At 41.4% G+C, this 20,688-nt stretch overlaps 1 protein-coding gene across 4 annotated transcripts in view; it reads left to right on the forward strand.

Annotated features, from left to right (window-relative positions):
- Positions 1–20,688, forward strand: part of cep43 (centrosomal protein 43) — a 41,833-nt gene that overhangs the window by 15,196 nt on the left and 5,949 nt on the right. The window contains exons 9-15 of one of the 4 annotated variants that reach the window (XM_033025683.1): positions 40–101; positions 3,505–3,566; positions 6,282–6,365; positions 7,328–7,342; positions 7,904–7,963; positions 9,383–9,582; positions 18,080–18,201. In XM_033025683.1, the coding sequence (XP_032881574.1) occupies positions 40–101; positions 3,505–3,566; positions 6,282–6,365; positions 7,328–7,342; positions 7,904–7,963; positions 9,383–9,582; positions 18,080–18,201 (605 nt within the window). The remainder of the gene's footprint in view (positions 1–39; positions 102–3,504; positions 3,567–6,281; positions 6,366–7,327; positions 7,343–7,903; positions 7,964–9,382; positions 9,583–18,079; positions 18,202–20,688) is intronic. The other 3 variants (XM_033025685.1, XM_033025684.1, XM_033025686.1) reach the window with 3 other exon arrangements.

The following is a 20,688-nucleotide window of genomic DNA, read 5'->3' on the forward strand; positions in this document are numbered from 1 at the left end:
TTTTAAACATCTAATCATTACAAATTGTTTCACTGATAGGAATATGCTGGACAGATATGTAAATGATGAATTTAGAGCAGTGGATAAAGATTTTAGTAATGGTAAGTGTGTTTTGTAGTAAAGAGTTTTACAAATATAGAGGCAATTAAAGAATGTTTATGTCTAGTCACCTGAGGGGTAGTGGTAGAATTTATTATTATTAATTATTTTAATTCTAATAAAAATAAACGTATTTTAACAAAAAAGGATCTTTATGTCATGGTAGTCATCAGAACTTGATTGTGTCTGGTGGGTCATGCTGGTTGGCGCAGGCAAGTTGGGCTGAAGTTGGGCTGCATGACTAACTCCGTGACTCTATTTTCATAAGAAACAGTAGCAGAGGCAAGCCATGTGATCCCTCAAGCCAGCTGAGCCACTCAGGATCGTAGCTCAAAATCAGCAGTGTACCTCTTTTCCATGATTTTATTCATTGAAAGGATGATGATTTCACAGGCACCGCCGGAATTTTTGTGCCCTATCCGTAATTTCCCTTGCAATGGTGGTGGTGGTGAGTTGCTGCCTTGAATCTTGACGTGTGGGTACATCCTCCATGCTTTTAGGGAAGGAGTTAAGGATTCTGACCCAGTGACAATAAAGGAATGGTGATATATTTCCAGGTCAAATACTATGTGGATTGGAGCAACTTCAAACTGATGGTGTTCCCATGCTTTTGCTGCTCTTGCCCTTCTAGCTGAGATAGACATCATGAGTTTCATAAGTTTGAAGAGCAGAATTAGGCCATTCGGCCCATCAAGTCTACACCGCCATTCCGTCCTAGCTGATCTATCTTTCCATCTCGGACCCATTCGCCTGCTGTCGCCCCAAAACCCCTAACTCCCTTACTAATCATGAATCGCCTTTAAAAAATCTATTGGCTTGGCCTCTACAACCGTCTGTGGCAATGAAAGATGCTGTCTGAGAAATGTTGTTGCTGCAGTGCATCCTGCAGATGGTACAAACTGTTGCGACTGTGTTTTGGTGAAGTGAGCAAATGATTATGTACGGGTGCGTATGAAAGGACAGCTCTGTTCTGTACGATTTAAGTGTTTGAATCAACAGAATATCTATAGCCCATATTGGTACTAATTTCAAAGGTTCAGTTTGTGGCAAACATTCCAGCTCAATCCAGTCCCAAATGACTGATCTCCACCTTGAGGCTCTAGAGGGTAAATTGTTCTGCGCTTGAAATCAATAGTCTATCTAATAGTATCCATCTGATCAATTGGGCGGCACGGTGGCGCAACAGTAGAGTTGTTCCCTTGCAGCTCCGGAGACCCGGGTCCGATCCCGAGTACGGATGCTGTCTGCACAGAGTTTGTACGTTCTCCCTATGACCACGTGGGTTTTCTCCGAGATCTTCGGATTCCTCCCACATTCCAAAGATGTACAGGTATGTAGGTAAATTGGCTTGGTATAAGTGTAAATTGTCCAAGGTGTGTGTAGGATAGTGTTAATGTGCGGGGATCGCTGGTCGGTGCAGTCTAGATGGGCCAAAGGGCCTATTTCTGTGCTTTATATCTAAAATAAACTGATCAGGTGTAGAAGCATACAGGATACATGGTGTAATCATTAACATGGTTTCAACTATTACCCATCAAGAGTTGAGCTCTTCATTGTCTTGGTGCACATCTCTGCATACCAGCAAGAAGCAGTTGAAACTAATTTGCAATGTTTGAAGCATTGTTTGCAATTCTTTGTGATGTTTTGCAGTTGCAACTAGCGGTGGGATAATTTCACTCTTCAGTGCAGTTTTGCTGTAAGACATACCTGATCATTGGATCTTGATTTATTTTTTAATGTGGATTTGGAGTATTGGTTGAAAAAGTATAGATGTTTTCATCCTTGCGGGGGTGCAGGGAATGAATGGTAGCAAGTCGGAGGAACTGGGCAAATGAAGTGAGTGCAAGGAGTCTGACTTCTGGGAAATATATACAGTGCTGCAGGTTTGATAGCTGAAGGGGGCCAAGTTCAGTGAAAAATAATCACATCTCCATCAAACGCATTATTTACCCTCAAACTGACTGTGCACTGAATCCCTATTAATCATAACTCCTAACACTTGCAAATCCTTCAAACTCATTTCATAACGTTAAATTGAACTACTACAAGCCTCACACATAGTGAGATGGTCGATATACTGGCAGTCAGAACACCCGTGTGAAATGTCAAGGAACGTGGGGTGATTGATGGGGAGTCCAGTTCATATCTTGATCGGAGAGCTTGGAGCTGAGTCTTACTCGAGTAGAAATGATTGTCAGCTCAGTATGGCCCCAAACGTCATTCAGAAGTGACATTTGTGTCATTGGCTCGTTGTACCATTTGAAGAAAAAAGACTCTTAAATTCCAAAGGGTCCTGAGCTGAAATATCACCTATCCATGTTCTCCAGAGATGCTGCAGACCCGTTGAGTTACTCCAGCACTTTGTGTCTTTTTTGTTGTTGTAAACCAAAGTCTGCAGTTCCTTGTTCCTATATTCCTCTGCTTACTTTGAATGGAGTTTTGTAGCTCTGCTGGAACAATGAGCATTTCTTACATCCTGAATACAACCATATGCTACAAATTGTAAGATGTTAAAAGTTTTCAACATCAACATAAGAGAGAGGCAGAGACATAGAATCTCTATTCAACATGAGTTGTCCTTAGCAGGAAATACTGTCCCTGGTTTGTCTGAAAGCATACATGTAGAAGTGAATATCCTCAAGTATTATGCCTGTATCAGAAAACTTTCCAACAGAGCTTGTAATGAATAAGAACTCCTCTTCAAAGCCCTTCCATTCTCCATCGGGCTGGCATCCGTGCTCTGTTAGCACTCTCCTCCTCATCCTAAACAGAGGGTGGTGGGTATCTGAAACAAGCTGCCAGAGGAGGTAGTTGAGGCAGGAAATATAACAACATTTAGAAGATATTTGGACAGGTACGTGGATAAGACGGGTTTAGAGGGATATGGGCCAAACACAGGCAGATGGGACTAGTGTAAATGGGACATGGGTTGACATGGGCAAGTTGAGGTGCAGGGCCTGTTTCCCTGCTTTGAATCTAAACGCCTGTACCTGGATACACTGAAATCACCTAGTCTGACTGCAACAGGCTGAGTATGGTAAGCTGCAGAGAACTGTCATGACTTGGAAATCCCAAGTTGTGTGAAGGCGTCATCATATCTTCACAGCTGAAAAAAGGACGGGAGGTGGGGTGTGAGAGTTGCGGGGGGGGAGAAGAAACGTGACACATGAAATATCTTTGCAGCAATTAAGTTATAAGTAAGGTATATTTTAGCAAGGTAACTGAGAGTTGAACGTAAGAGTGAAGAATACACAAAGTGGTTACCTTGCTATTATAACGTTATCCCTTCAATAATATGGTACAATATTAAAATACCTTTCAGCAAATCAGTTAACAAAAAATAGCATTTTGTTTATTCGGATAAAGGTTCAAAGTAACTTTTCTTTTTCTTCCTTGTTTAATTAGCAATTGATTATGATGAATTTCTGGGAATGTATAAAAAGCTATTCATCCAATGCAGAAGTGTGGTAAGTACATTTTTGTGATTAAAAATAATTGTGATTCATTTCTAAAACTATTCACGCCACTATCTTCCTCATACTGTGACTGAGAAATGCAACCGGCCACTCCTTTTAATCATCTGGCTCTGCTGAATTATCACTGGCTACTAGACCTTTTCTCAAAGCTTTTCAGCTGGAGGGGCACTTGGGCTCATTCAAGTTATTCTGATCTTATTGTATCACAGGATACTGAATTATGCCATCAAGATGAATAGTTCTTTATCTGGGGTGAGAGGAGTTTGCCTGTTTGTAGTTTCTCGTTTATAACATATTGACTATAAAGATTGGGAATGGTTGTAAGTGTTTATGATTGAGTTGACGTTTTTTTTAAAGATAGTTATATCTCTGAGACAGCAACACTGAACAGCTTGGGTCATCTGTCAACAAACCGTTCTGTTTTCTGATTGCTATTGAGGAATGTTTAGAAACCTAGCTGCAGTCATGAATTATGACTAAGACAATGTACATGTGCAGTTCTAATGATACATATAAATTGTGCAGTTTATATGGTAATCAGGACTCGGTGACAGTGTTACAGAATCATAGAATTTTATCGCACATAAAACCCATGGATTTGATTTTTTAAACAGATTTACAAAAGTGTGTTAAATAAAAGCATTCAGCCTTGGGTTTCTACACAATTTAAATGTCCATATTTATTTTCCCTCCTCACTCCACCCAATACCCATCCACCAGATGAAACTTTATTATAGCATCTATTTTGTGAAGACCCCACAAACATTGCATGTTTTAATATTATTTCTTCCTCTGAACAGAGAAAGGGCTCCCTTTGCTCAATGTATTATTCCTCAATCTTTTCCCCTATTTTTTTTAATTCAATTATTTATAGTTTGCCTTTATAAAAGCTATTATTAGTTTTACTTCTACACCAAATGTCATAATCATCAATGTAGTGGCACAATCTTCCATACAAGTGAATTTCTCCCAATATTTTCCCTCCTTCATTTTCAGTAATGGTGTTAAACTTTATTATTTCACCTGCCAATCAACTGACTAGGGGAAATACTGAACTTCTCAAAGTCTTCTGACTTTTCAACAGATCAGTCAAAGTTTCCACTTAAGATGTTTAAGCCTGGTGATATTTCAGTGTGTCACTTTAACGGCATTTTATTTTACAACATTAATCGCTCAAATCCTGAGATGCCAATATCCATAAGAGCAAAAAAAAAATGTTAGATTTAAGGTGGGTTGATGTCAAATATAAACAGAATAATAAATCATGTTCTTTCTGGTTATTGGAGGCATCTCAGGAGTCTGGAGATGAATATTATAACAAGAGTAATGGATTTCTATCCTACCAGCTCTTTGGTGTCTCATTTTTTCACCACCTAGCCTCTGTCACTATCTCCACCTTTTCCTTTCCTACCTGACCCTATCACCTGCCAATCAACTTCTTGATACTTTGATCCACCTATCTCTTGCCTCGCCTCACCCCGACTCCTTTTTATACTGGCCATCTCCCCTCTATGTATTAAGTCCAGATGAAAGGTTTTAACTGAAAACACCAACTGTCATTCCACCCCATGGATACTGCCTGACCCGCTGATTCCTCCAAGAGTTTGTTTTTAGTTGTTTCAACACTAATCATTTTTTCCTGGAGTTCTGTATATGGGTTTGGTCCCCTTACTAGAACATGGATGTGTTTATGTTGGAGAGTGTAAAGAAGATTCATTGGACTGATTCTAAGCAAGGCAAGTTCATCATGAGATCGAGAAGTGGGCTAGTATTCTCTAGACTTTAGATTAAGTAACTAGGGTTTGAATATGCCAACATAAAACTCTTTAAAAACCCCTGTAAAGTGCTCAACTACTTTTTTTCATGGTGCCATAGAACTACTTAACTTGCTATAGGAGGTTATAATGTTTGTGCTGGCTGCTTGTGAAACAGCGAATCAATTCGGAGAGTAGATTATCTGGTGAACAGAGCATAGATTCAAGATGTGTTTAAAGCTTCCTTGAAAATGTGCAGCAGCTCCTGGCAATCGCAGGCCCATGACACTCAAAATAGAAACATAGAAAATAGGTGCAGGAGTAGGCCATTCGGCCCTTCGAGCCTGCACCGCCATTCGATATGATCATGGCTGATCATCCAACTCAGTATCCCATCCCTGCCTTCTCTCCATACCCCCTGATCCCTTTAGCCACAAGGGCCACATCTAACTCCCTCTTAAATATAGCCAATGAACTGGCCTCAACTACCTTCTGTGGCAGAGAATTCCACTGATTCACCACTCTCTGTGGAAGAGGGCGAGTAGGCATGGTATTATGGCCACTCATCAGGATCACACATTAGGCCTGTGTAATTAGTGGCAGCAGCACACCACCATGGATCTCATCGGCCATTGCTTGCCCCATCCGTGGAAGTATCTGTGTTTTCCCACATTGCCCTCATCAGCTACCTCAGAACTCAAAGATCCAGAGGGGAAGCAGATCACCTTCGATCCTGAGGGATTGCCCAAGAAGAAGCTACAATAATCAAACACTCATTGTTCTCCTCTCTGTCCTGGCTTGTCTTTTGCTGTAGCTTCAGTATTTCAGTATTTTCAAAAGTTATGCTAAGATTCTGATGAAAGCAGAAATGATGTGTTTGTGATATAAAGTTAGCACAATGCTTTATTTAAAAAAAATAATTTGCAACCAGTGTCATCTGCTTTAATGATAGGTGGCTCAAGATATTTCTGGTAGGGCACAATCTGCATGCAAGGTTCCAGAAGGGAGGCAAACAACTTTGAACCTAGGCAGCAAGGTAAGAATGTGGAGCTTGCTGTGGTTTCCATACAGTGGAGATCATTAAATTAATTTTCGCAGTCATGTGTAAAATATTTTAAGCTTTCCCGAGTTGCAATGGTCCTATACATGCACTGTTATACTTTTGTGTGAAAGACTAAAGATGGCACAACTTCAAATTACAGGTTAAAGCTCTGCGACCTGACAACACACATTGTCTGAAGAGTTTTGAATCTCTAGTACACATTAGTGCTAAATAACTTATCCTAACTATTACCTAAAATTAACTAAGATCTGTATTAATGCATAACTGATTAACCTACCTATACACTTTCAGCGAACATAGCAATATTAGGTGGGCAAGGATAGAGGAAAACATGATTCTAGTTCATTGTGTTTTTAAGAATGTAAGTCATTGATTTTGTTATTTTTGATCCTGATAGGAGAGAGGCCTAGAAATTGTAATGTGTCCCTATTGGTACACTACAGGCACCACATGTTTTACGCAGGGGTTACTCCTAAAAAACAGCATGTAATACAAATATTAATTAATTTAAACGTATACATTTAAGCAGGTGTAAATTTGAGCGTGTTATTTCAAAACCACAAATTAGATGTGCGTAAAATGCTAGTTGCCTGTATATGGTCGCAATATAGCATGGCCAAGTCTGCTTGGTTACCCTGTTTCTCTAAGTGTCTCGTCATAATCTCAGGCCCTACTGAATAGATTGTGAAAAGAAAACATGGTATCTAACACTGAATCAGATTTGAGAGTCAGATTGGTGGTAATTGAGAGGAAACTATCCAAAATTATAAACGATCAGAGAAGTTTTTATATTCGTAAATCAGGATTAATTCTGAATTCTCTTGTCTGATGGAGTCCATATTGCTGTTGGTTTATTAGTATCAATAGTCATCATTATTTACATTTAAAGACTTTTCGCTGACTTTCCAAATTTATTTTCCTGCATTCTTGTGGAGGATGAGGATGAAGAGGTCAGTATTTAATTCCTTGCTTTATTTGCAGTGTGACCACTTTGGAAACGGAATATGTCCTCTAATGTTCATCCTATTTTTAAACTGAAGATACTCTTGGCATGGCTGTTGATGTGCTTACTAACCAACCCACTGGGCATATGTTGTTGTTTTACTTTGTATTTTGGTTTAATGTGCATTGATTGCTGTCTGTGTTCATATCTGGAGTAATAATCTAGCTACATATGTATTCTGAAAATAAAACATTCTGCAGATGCTGTAAATCTGAAAATGCTGGAAACACTTGGCAGCATCTGTGGAAAAATAAATGTATGGCTTGTAACTTTGCAGTAGATTCTGTATGACATTTGGTGTATAAATATTAGATTCACAATGTACAATTCATACCCTTTCTAATTAGTTTTTGACCTTTTTTTGATGTGAACACATTCCTTAGAAAGAAATTTCAATGAGGTTCGAATGTACTGCCGAAGCCTTCATCTTTCCGCTAATGAATTGAAGTTACTGGATCCACGCCAGTGGTAGCACTAGTTAAATTATTGTTTTTATGTTCATGTTCAGATACCTAGATACAAAGGAACTGGTAAAGTTAAAGAGAGCGGTGAGAAAGCTGGTGAGAAGGTAACTGCATGATGGCACAAGCCTGTATTGGTGCAAGCATTGCCCTTAGCACAGATACGGCACATAGATTCCCAAAATACTTTGAAAATGTCTCTTAATAAGTAGGAAATTAATAAAAAATCACACAGCAATCTCTAAAGATTTTATTTGATTGCTATGACTTTTGGAAATCCCAATAATGCATCATTGAAATTAGGAATTTCAATTTTTGTGTTTTATTTCATGTTGTAAATTACTTTAATATTGGTCTGATGCTGCATCATATATTTGTGAAAATATTACTCTCTCCTGCTAAGTGTAGTATCATTTTATACTACAAAATTATTGTTATAATCCTCATAAGTGTAAACACTTGTTAGTTAGAGGTTGCTTTGCGGTGGAGTTACTGAGTTACTTTTGTTTAGTTTCCGTGCCACTTTGATATTGCCTTGGTCTGTGCTAATGGTTAATGCACTACTGTAGACCAATAGCCAGCTATTGATGATTGTACGTAGCATCAATAGTCATCATTATCTACATGTAAAGACTCTTCACTGACTTTCCAAAGTTATTTAATACCCCACAGCCTCGTCCGCACTAATTTTGCAGATATTATCTATGTCTCACCTTTTCCAAAGCTTAATCTTTTGCAGAAAATAATACATTTAATTGTGCTTCTTGACTCTGACAAGGAAGTCATTTCTAAGCTAGCAAGTGATAACGTCTGTGTGACATATGCTATTGTACATTATATTGGTGCTGAAATGATGCTATAGTTATGTAGGGCAGCAATAACGAAATGTATAGTGTGCTACTGTACTCCTTCCTCACTTACAATGTTTTTAAATTGAGATAATACAGCACTGCCTTCAGCCATAATAATACTGGATTAAATTATAGTTGATCTTTATTTTTGAACTGATAAGTGCTCTAAAATTTATATTAGGCGATTTGAAGGTAAGGAAAAGCTATCATTCATGCAGATATAATTGTATTAATCATATGCTCAATTCAGTAATGATCCTTATTCTATTCGTTAAAGTTTAATCCATAAAAGCTTAAGTTCAGTAGGTTGTATGAAAATCTATTTGTGCACTCACTAACATTCTCTCTGTACTTGTGTATATTTATTTAATTATCTCTAACAAGGTTAAAAGATGTAGTATTTTATTACTGGATATGTGTAGCAATAATCTAACCTTTGGAACGTTTACACTATTTTTGATTTACCTGCTAATGCATTACCTTGTTATCCTGGAGTGATAAAGCATAGGACATTTGATAAATTAATGCTATTTACTGATTCAGATTGATTAATTCCATCTGATCATTAATTCACAACATTCCTTTTTGTTTTAATAATACTATACATGTGATCAAATTCATTCAATGCTTGATCGATTTTTAAAAATTATAACACTTGTATTTGCTTTTCCAAAGGTCATTGACACCGGTCATGGAGATACCACTATAGACCTATGTGATATAACAACTGCAGCTAATCAGTCTTCCAGTGAGCCAAAACAAGATTTGTTGCCTAACACATCCACCAGCCTCCCAGAGAAAGATGGCAATTTTGGTGAAGATGAAGATTCATTCTTTGATGACCCATTCCCTGAACAAATCAAAACCTATGGATGGTAAGATGAGAGATAGCATATCATATCTATATCTATATACTTTTAAAACTATGTGTGTGTGTGTGATTTAGCATGTGAAATGTATCTCCTCGAAAACCAGATGCCGAAACGGGGGAATTTTTACATATTTCAGTAGAGATTTTCTTTTTGAGTTTAGAAATCCACTCCTCTGTACCTTTGGTACATTATTTTACTGACTTTTCTATTAAAATTGTTGACCAATCTGACCTTTCTTTAAAAAATCTGACCGCTGCCCAGCTGCTGACGTTACAATAACTAAAATTTTTACATCTTATGATAGAACATTTCCGTATGATTTCAAAAATCCAATTCTCTATAAATTTGGTCGATTATTTCCAGAGAAATTCACTAAAATTTTTAATCAAACTGACATTTAAAAAAAAATATTACGTTTGCCCAGCTGTTGACCTCACAATGCCTTTCCTCGTTGCCAGGCGGGGGCCCCCCCCCCCCCCCCCCCCCCCGCAAGCGCGCATTGGAACAGACCCAATGGGTCTGCACGGTCTAAAGTACATTAAATATAACAACATTTTGAATTTACCTACAATGTCCAAATACACTCTTTGGAACATTATCAGATTAAGTCTTCAGATTAACCTTGGGATTTGGTCAACTGAAGACGCAACAGCAAAGGTTGTGAGAGGTTGTGTAGGTGATGATGTATAAACTATAATTAGAGGTGTGGAGGGATAAGAAATGGGGCAGAATGGTTAGAGTGGCTGAAGCAGAATGTAGAGAGGAGATATAATGGGTAATAGAAAACTATGACCATCAAAAATGAATTTGGACGCTGAGGCATTGCCAAATCAAGTAACAATATAAATCTGCAAACATCTAGGTGATGGATCAATGGACCTGTAATGTAAGGGTTAAACAGACTGTCAGCTAAAATGGAGTTGCCAGCTAAATTAGCAACACCACATTTCAAACCCTGTTTCGGAAGACAAGTAGATATTTTAGAAGAATGCTTAAAGCCCTGTCCCACTGTACGAGTTCATTCAAGTGCTCTCCCGAGTTTAAAAAAAAAATAAAACTCGTAAGCACGTAGAATTAATGTAGCGGGCACGTCGGAGCTCAGGGACGTCTCTTAGCGGCTCGTAATGCTAACGGCAGGTACTCGGGAAACGCGGTAAGCTCGGGAAGACTCGTGAAGATTTTTCAACATGTTAGAAAATGTCCACAAGAGCCCCGAGTACCTACGAGCAGCCATTACCGTAAATCTCCGAGATTTAATCAGGGTAAACTCGGGAGAACTCTTGAATGAACTTGTACAGTGGGACAGGGCTTTTAGGCTAACTTGCAGGGACCACTAAATCGTAAGGCCACCTGTGAGGTAACTAAGATGAGCTTTGCCTTTGTTGAGACCGGAGAATTGCCGTCTGATAGGACACAACACTATTCTCCATTCATTGATCGGAATCCTTGAAAGCTGCATATATTTTGTTACAGGACCTGAATGTGAGTTCAGATGTGAGTGGCAAAGGTTTAGATGACCTTTAAAGCCCCAGTCCCACTTGCGTGTCCTTGGCACGCTAATTACGCGACCTCGTGGTCGCGTTGAGGCGCGATGGTCCCGCGAAGGTCGCGCGCAACATCATGCATCCGCACAGCCATCTGGAGCGTGTGACATCATTTGAAGATGGACACAAAATGCAGGAGTAACTCAGCGAGACCGGCAGCATCTCTGGAGAGAAGCAATGGGTGATGTTTCAGGTCAAGACTCTTCTTCAGTCTGAAGAAGCGTCTCGACCCTAAACGTCATCCATCGCTTCTCTCCAGAGATGCTGCCGGTCCCGCTGAGTTACTCCAGCATTTTGTGTCCTATCTCCAATCATCTTGGCCCCGCTCTGGGAGTAGGAGTGGGGGCGGATCCGGACCACAACGGCTGTGAGCCCCAGGCCGAGATCAGCGATCGTTTGCCTGCTTCTGGTGCTGTTGGAGGTGTGACGTTGCGTCGCGTCAGGGTCTTGGGCCTGTCCCACTTTGGCCGTCAGTTACGCGACAGGCCGGTGGCGCGCGAAGATTTCGTTCGCTACAAAATTTCGGAGCGCCGCGCGATCCGGTGCACAACTCCATACCCCTCCGCGGTTCTCAGTGGGACCAGCCCCGTGCGGCCACACGATGCCCCTGCGCCTCAACGCGACGACGAGGTCGCGTAATTTGCATGCCAAGGACACGTAAGTGGGACAGGGCCTTAAGTTTACAAAGTGTGGAGAATGGTGATTGTATTTAATCCTGTGAGGAAATTGCGAAAGGGTTTACAGGAATTCTACTCTTTACAATGTTGTATCAAGCATGTCTTTGGCCATTTAATTCAGAATATGTAATTTTTCATATAGTGGAGAACTGCATTTATTGTAAATTCAGTATAAAGTCTTAACCATTGAAATGCTTTGTCCCCTATCAATAACCCGTGCCTGCCTTCTCCCCATATCCCTAGACTCCACTAGACCCTAGAGCTCTATCTAACTCTCTCTTAAATCCATCCAGTGACTTGGCCTCCACTGCCCTCTGTGGCAGGGAATTCCACAAATTCACAACTCTAGGTGAAAAGGTTTTTTCTCACCTCACTCTTAAATGACCTCCATTTATTCTAAGAGATTAATTTCTGATTAATCCATTAATTACTGGGGTGATCTATTAAAAGGATGGGTGACATCTGAAGCAATCAGAAAGGTAGACAGCATTTGTGAAGAAAGTAAGGCGAGGTTGATATTTCAGGGCCAGTTGGAACCGGATCTAATAAATAATTGGAACTGGAAAATATCACAAATACAGACAAAAACAAGGGAGCTGAAGTTGGAATAAGAATGATGATTGTCATGTGAGAGGTTTGAAGATGGTTATAAGATGGTGGTATTTGGTGATGGCACTAGGCAAATAAAATGAAATGAGCATGAGAGTTATAATGAGCCCGTGAAGACCCAGTGATGCATGTGACTTGTTACAGTAGAAAAAAGGTGTATGGAGAGGAAGTTAATTTTCATGAGGTAGTTTGGTTGCTGAATCCTTTCAACTTTTTTTCTCATGATGTCTGAGTTTCCTCCATTTTCAGGAACTGATAGGTAGAAGGAGATGAGAAAGGCAAAATGGGTGTGGGCCATGGGAGCAAGAGCTTTTCCTTCAGTCCTATTGAATAGATCCCAGAGGTTCTCTCTCCTCACGCCATTAACCTTTTCACTCTGCGTTTCTGCTCGACATAACTCCACAGTGTTATCTATATATCTGACACCCCAGTCACCAACCGTTACCTCTGCAAGTTCATGTAACATTGCTTTTGACTGGTGAAAAAGTGGAGGGGGAAATTGCTTCCGAGACCGGAAATCCTAACATGTTTGGGGTGATGCGTAGCTGATCATAACTGTACAGCACCACCTCCAGCTCGTGTTATACTCTGAGACTTCAACTTGGTAGAATCATAGAGTAATACAGCGTGGAACAGGCCCTTCGGCCCAACTTGCCCACACAGACCAACATGTCCCATTTGCACTAGTCCCACCTGCTTGCGTATGGCCCATATCCCTCTAAACCTGTCCTATCCAAGTACCTGTCTAAATGTTTCTTAAACGTTGCGATAGTACCTGTAGTAAAAGTTCTGATGGGAAATGCTATGTATTCCTGTGAAAAGATTACCTTTTCTTCTTTGGTGCTACGTACTTCAGAATTATTCTGGTTTTATTGGATACTAGACCAAGTGCAGACCCATCACACACGCTAACTACCCCCCTTGGCGCGTCTAGAGTGGGGGGTAGAGAGTGAGGGCAGAGAGATAATGGGGAGAGACAGAGCGAAAGGGGCAGAGACAGAAGGGCAAGAGACAGAGGGAGAGGGGGGAGGAGGAGAGGGAGGGTGGGGGAGAAGGGGTGAGAGATGGGAGGAGAGAGAGGGGGGCTGAGAGGGGGAGGTGGGGAGGAGGGTGGGGAGGGGATGGGGTGGAGGGGAAGGGGGTTTAGGTGGGGAGGGCAAGGGGGGGAGAGAGAGTGGAGAGAGATGACCTGGGGGGCGGGGCCAGGATGCAGGTGGGAGGGCAAGGTCGGGCGGGGCCAGGAGGCAGTTGGGCCAGGTGCAAAGGCATTGTGAGGTCAGCAGCTACACACACACATACATCTAAGCTGTCAATGAAGACAGCAAATTTATTTTTCAAAAACTGTCTTTGAAATTAAAAGTTAATGTTAAGAATTAGTGATGTTAAGTGAGAAATAATTCAATTCAATTCAATGATAAACAATGGAATCAACAACCTGGGAGGCGGGGCCAGGAGGCAGGTGTGGGGCGCATGGCCGGGCGGGGCCAGGAGGCAGTTGGGCCAGGTGCAAAGGCATTGTGAGGTCAGCAGCTGGGCAACCTTAATATTTAAAAAAAATATCAGTTTGGCTATAAATTTTAGTAAATATCTCGGGAAATAATTGACCAAATCGATAGAGGATTGGATTTTTGAAATCATAACGAAAATTTCTACCAGAAGATGTAAAAATTTCACTGTTATTGTAACGTCAGCAGCTGGGCAGCGGTCAGATTTTTTTTTTAAATGTCAGATTGGTCAACAATTTTAATTAGAAAAGTCAGGAAAATAATGTATCAAATGTACAGAGAAGTGGATTTCTAAATTCACGAGGAAAATCTCTATTGAAATATGTAAAAATTTTCCCGTTTCGGCGTCTGGTTTTTGAGGAGATACGTTTCACATGCAAAATCACACATACACACACACACACACACACACACACACACACACACACACACACACACACACTCACACTCACACTCATACTCACACTTTTAAAAGTATATAAGGTTAAAATAAGTAATAAACTCTTAAATTTGATAGCAGTAGCCTATTTTTATACTGCAAATCTTCAAGCCTTTACAAGGGGGAATTGGAAAATCTATTTCCAACAATTTAGTTCTGATTAGTAGGGTGTTTATTTTGTAGTTTACAAAGCTTAACTGCTGCTGTAGATATCTTGAAGTAATTGACTCATTATGTGTAGGAAAGAACTGCAAATGCTGGTTTAAATCGAAGGTAGACACAAAATGCTGGAGTAACTCAGCTGGCCAGGCAGTATCTCTGGAGAGAAGGAATGGGTGACGTTTTGGGTCGAGTCCCTTCTTCAAACTGACTCATCATGAATGTTTTATTTTCTCCTCTATTTCACTGCCATTTGCTCTGTTAATTAACTACTGTGGTGTCAGTCCTTCCCAGAGAAATAATGTTTCAGGGTTGCATGCGTCAGATAGTAAAAACATAGCAAACAGCAAGTGTAAGTACCATCTGATTCATATTTGTACAATAACTCAATCAAGGTAAAGAATTGAGTAATCTGAAAGTGGAAAGTAAAAAGGAATAACATATCTTTGTACTAACTACTGAAAATCAGGTCACACAACATTTGCAGATAGGATGATATTTGAACTTCATGAATCCTAAGCAAATTGGAATCATTCTTGACTCCTCAGTTTTCACTATTTTGCTATAATTAGTAAAAAAAAAAAATACGAATGAAAAGGACTCCTAATTAAACTAAATTGGTAAACTACCTGTGGTCAGCACAGTGGTGCAACTGATAGAGCTGCTGCCTTTCAGTGACGGAGCTGGGTTTGATCCTGACTTTGGGTGATCTGTGTGGAGTTTCCACATTCTCCCTGTGACTGTGTGGATGACCTCGGGGTGCTCCAGTTTCCTCCCACATCCCAAAGACCCAGGTATTTATGTTAATTCACCTTTGTAAATGTGAAGGGAGTAGGAAATTGGGATAACAAGTGTGAAATGGTAATAGATGGTCTGCGTGGATTCAGTGGGCCGAATGGCCTTTGCCCATGCTGTATCTCTAAATTAAACTTTAGGATAGTCAAGTCTAATGCGTGCTATTTGGTTTGTGCATGTGAGATCACAGAAGACCCATATAGTGGAAAAGCAAATTCGCAGCCATTAACCTTTTTGTTTGGTTTAAATTATTTCAAGTTTAAAATTCTAAAAATTCGCAAATGTTATTACTTCTAATGACTGTTATAATTTTGGAAGTGATAGGATTGTCTATGATATCTTTATAATGTTTTTCCCCTGCTTTCCCATGCCGATAAGGTGCCTCATCAACATTAGTCCCACTTGCTCATGTTTGGCCCATATCTTTCCTATCCATGTACCAGTCCTAATAGCTTTTAAATGTTGTTATAGTACCTGCCTCAACTACCTTCTCTGGCACCTTGTTCCATATACCACCACCCTCTGTTTGAAAAAGTTGCCCCTCGGGTTTCTATTAATTCTTTCCCCTCTCTTAAAACTAAGTCCCTTGGTTCCTGATTCTCCTGCCCTGGGTTAAAGACTGTGCATTCACCCAATCTATTCCCCTCACGGTTTTATACATCTCTAAAATTAACCCCTCAGCCTCCTGCACTCCAGGAAAAATTCCCAGCCTTCCCAACCTCTCCCTAGAGCTCAGGCCCTCAAGTTCTGGCAATATCCGCGTAAATCCTACAGCAATAATAACTGGATTAGACGCACCTGCAACTGGTCTTGTTGAGGACGTTGAAGTCTGTTTAGCTCTTGCATTTCATTTCTCACAGCTTGTTGCAGGTGGCCCGTGAGCTCTTTTATCAAGACTTAGATTGCTGTGTAAGTAGTGGTACTGGGCAACCTATCCAGGATTTGTGGTTGAGGGGTCTGGGACGAGTCTGAGAGTAAGAATTTGTGTCGTGATCAGTCCAATGGAGAATCTCGGTGGGCGGCGCGGCTCTCGCCAGCAGCGGCCTCTGCAGTCCGTCTGCGTTTTTATTATTTTATGTCTATGTTCTAATGTAGTTTTTGTTATTTTTGTTGGGGTATGTGTGTGGGGGGGTGGGGGTGGTGTGGGGGGGAGGGGGAAACTTTTAAATCTCTCCCTGCACGGGAGACCCGACCTTTTCTTTGTCGGGTCTCCGTTGTCGTTGGGGCTGCAACGAGGAGCGGCCTCCAACAGGAAAACCGGGGGCTCCAGTGCCGACACTCACCTCACCGTCGCGGAGCTGGCCGAGTCCAGAGCGGGTGGAGCTGTGGTGGACGCTGCTGCGGCCCGACCCCCGGAGATTCGGTGGCTGCAACTGCGGGTTTGGCGGACGGCGGCACCGGGAGCCCGCGGGTCCCTGGAGGGAGACCGCTTTTTGGGGCTTCCGCAACGGCGACTTCTCCCGCCCGAGTTGCGGGGTTGAAGAGCTCCTGGAGCGGGGCCTTACAGCACCGCCCCGCGCGGCTTGGAATGGCGGCGGGCTGCGAGCGCGCACCGGGGGCTCTAACACCAAGACCCGGTGCGCGAACTTGCATTACCCGGCGTGGTTTAATGGCCACGGGACAATTCGCCATCGCCCGCCGGGGGCTTTGACTTTGACTCTGACATGGGGGGGGAGAGTGCAGTGGAGAGAGAAGTTTTTTTGGCCTTCCATCACAGCAATGTGATGGATGTTTATGTAAAATATGCTGTGTCTTGGGTCTATTTGTTGTAATGTATGGCTGCAGAAACGGCATTTCGTTTGGACCTCACGGGGTCCAAATGACAATAAATTGAATTGTATTGTATTGTATTGTATGTATCTCCCACTTTTTGGGTCAGTCGGGATGTTCACGTGAACTTTACTTGGTTGTCTGGGCTGGAACTGCTCTTGCTGTGTCCAAATCTTGTGCTTGGGGCCATGCGGCATGATCTATCTCATCTCATTCATATCGTGGTTTTTGAACAGCATGTTGATAAAAATGAATGCTTTCCATGTCTTAATTCAGAGACCAGTTAACCAGTGATGTCACACAATGGGGTAAATGCAACAGATTGAAGAATGTTAGTGAGAAAATTGTTATTTTTCAGCATATTTTTAATTTAACAGTCGCTATTCCAGAAAATAGCTTTACATTTCAAATAATCCAATTAATTAGTTTTAAATTTGCCAGCTATGCAGTGAGCTTTGAACGTCCCTTTGAATCATTCATCCTGGCCTTGAATTTAACCATTATACCACAATTCCTTTCAATGTACTCTTTCAAATACAAACCTTGAGATTAACCAACTATTTGTTTAGAACTATAATGAGATGTAGACACAAAATGCTGGAGTATCTCAGCGGGTGAGGCAACATCTCTGGAGAGAAGGAATGGGTGACGTTTCGGGTCGACCCGAAACGTCGCCTATTTCTTCTCTCCAGAGATGCTGCCTCACCCGCTGAGTTACTCCAGCATTTTGTGTCTACCTTCGATTTAAACCAGCATCTACAGTTCTTTCTTATATATAATGAGTTGTAAATGGATTATGCAGTTGGTTCAGATTACATTTTAAGTTAATCATGACCTGGTCTTGATATCTAGTCTGGCCCATTTACAGATTAATTTGTATAGGTGTTGTGTGGAACTTTATTATGAAATAAGACTTTCTAATTTCTGCATTTCTTATACATTTTGTGATGGCCTAAGATTCTCCAACACCCAAGTTTTTAAAAGTTTTTTTTAAACATGTAGGCGGACTGATCTGAAAAGTAAATCAGTGAGTGGCCTGACGTCACTTTCAGATGCCCCTCCTCTCACAGCATGCCTGGGGACGCTGGCAAAAGAACCTACGTTAAAAGAAGCTGATTTAAAAGGTTAGTTAAAAATCCATTATTTGCCCTAGCTGAATAATTTTAAACATACAAGCATGCTTTCTTGTGAAAGGTGACTTTACTGAATAAACTGAACGTGTTTTAGTTTATTTTATATAACATCCTTTGATTCATTTTATTTATCCCAAAAATTTGGATTGTTTGCACTCTCGTTCTGGAGAAGGGGATAGAGTCTGATTACTGCAGGCAAACTTTTTTTTCCCCCATAATGGGCCTGTCCCACTTAGGCGACTTTTTCGGTGACTGCAGGAGACTATGCAGTCGCCACATGATCGCCACATGTTCGTGGGTGATTGCCGGGGAGTCGCCTCCATGGTCGTGAGGAGTTCCCGCATTCTGAGAACTAGTCGCGGCATCATTATGGCCGCCGTAAATATTTTGTAACATGTTGAAAAATTAGCGGCGACTAGAATGAAGCCGCCATGGAGAGTAGCGAGAATTCTCATGCCGTAGGTGGGTCGCCAGGAACTTCTAGTGGGTTGCCAGGAGGTCAAAGGTTCTCTTAGGTTCTCGTAGGTTGTGGCCGGTGCTGACTGGTGAATTTCATTGGCTCATTGGGGGAAAAAAACGTAAGCCGTAGTTTTCAGAACCAAGGATAACTGGTAATGTTAATGTCCGCCGAGCATTACAGCCATGTATCTCTGGCTTCTTAAAAGCTGTCTGCGCTCCTTCTCCCCCTCTTTCCCCCCCCCCCCCCATCTCTTTTAAAGGACTTACTGTACGCTGTGTGTAGATTGGCTATTGCATGCTAGCCAATTATAGTGCTTGTTAGTAGTAGTTCCGCCTAGTACGTACTTTATAATATCAAGAGCTCGCCTACGCCAGCCAGTAGATGTAGCAGCTGTAATGTACTGCAGATCCTATGCTGTAAGTGATTTAATAAACATGTTGTATCTTAACGTGTTTGGGTCACATCATTTGACAGTAAGTCTTACCCACTCCCTTCAAGTTTATTGGGTTTTATATTTTGATTAGTTTGTGGCTTTATTATCTCCGTTATGACTAATTCGTGTCGCCGCCCAAGCCCTTTGATCTTTGATTCAGACATTGCTGACGAATGGCGTCTTTTTGCATTCATTATGACTACACTCATTATAATAATAATAATAATAATAATTTGTCTATAGGGACAGTGCATATTAATGAACATTTGCATGTAAATATGCGAGATTGTAGCCAATCAGTAGCTAATTTCCGTCTCTAGTCCCAGGAAAAGGTAGGTGAAGTGTCTTGCCCAAGGACACAATGACAGTACACACTCCAAGCAGGATTCGAACCGGCCACCTTCAGGTTGCCAGCCAAACACTTAGCCCATTGTGCCATCTGTCGCTCGCATCGTTCATCAGAATGACCCCCCAGAAGTGTGTGCATCTGTTTTTCTCAATCTTGCGGGACCTGAGCCAATGAATCGTGCCGACAACTTCACTTTTGCTCCTTCTGTTTTGGATAAACAACGGTCAGGTCTGTATACCTGCAGACACAATTGACGACCCTGTGATTTTGCTAAGAAAGTTCAGAGACCTGTATAATATGCCTTCAAACCATATTATTGAAAGAACCAAGTTCTATGCTCGTTTACAACAGGTCGATGAGCCTATTGAACAATTTTTATCAGCGAACCTGAAGCACATAGCAGCACGCTGTCGATTTTGTGATTTACATGATGAGCTCGTACGTGATAAACTGGTAGGTGGAATGCTTGATAGCAAGCTGAGAACTGAGCTTCTTCGAAACACTGAATTATCCTTTGACCAAGCTGAATATGCCTGCCATATTTCCGAGATAACGTCTCCCCACACTGATCCAATGCCTTTCAGTCCCCACCAGCAACACAGCGTTAATCTTACAAACTTATCTCGCAAACGCCCTACCGAGTCTGCTGTTCGCTGTCAGAATTGTAACTATTTTCATGCTAAGGGTTGTCAGTTCTGTGTTGCCTACGGAAAAGCTTGCAATTTCTGTAAGAAATTAAACCATTTTGCTTGATGCTGTCGTTCCCGTGTGACTCCTAATGCTTCAAGGACAAGCCTGCACCTACAGTTTTACATTGTTAAAGCAAATTCAGTACTTTGGACGCGCTGTCCACAAACTTTACCTCACTGATGAGCCCACTCAGCAACTACTCTCTCAATACAAAGACCTGTTTAATGATGAGCTTGGCAAGTTGCCTAGCAAATATCTCATTACTGTTGATCTTAAAGTCACACCCGTGGTCCGAACACCACATCATGTCCCACGTGCCATGTGTGACAGAATACATGCTGAACTCAAACGCATGGTCTCAATGGGTGTTATTGCTGAAGTAACTGACCCGTCCGACTGGGTTTCCACCATGGTCGTTGCAACTAAAAAAAACAAAGAGGAGATCCGTATCTGCATCAACCCGAGAGATCTTAACACTGCCATCAAGCGCCCACATTACCCAATGCGAACCACAGAAGATGTCGCTGCACAGATTGGCAACGCAGC

Source organism: Amblyraja radiata, chromosome 8, assembly GCF_010909765.2.
Source record: "Amblyraja radiata isolate CabotCenter1 chromosome 8, sAmbRad1.1.pri, whole genome shotgun sequence".
NCBI lineage: Eukaryota > Metazoa > Chordata > Chondrichthyes > Rajiformes > Rajidae > Amblyraja > Amblyraja radiata.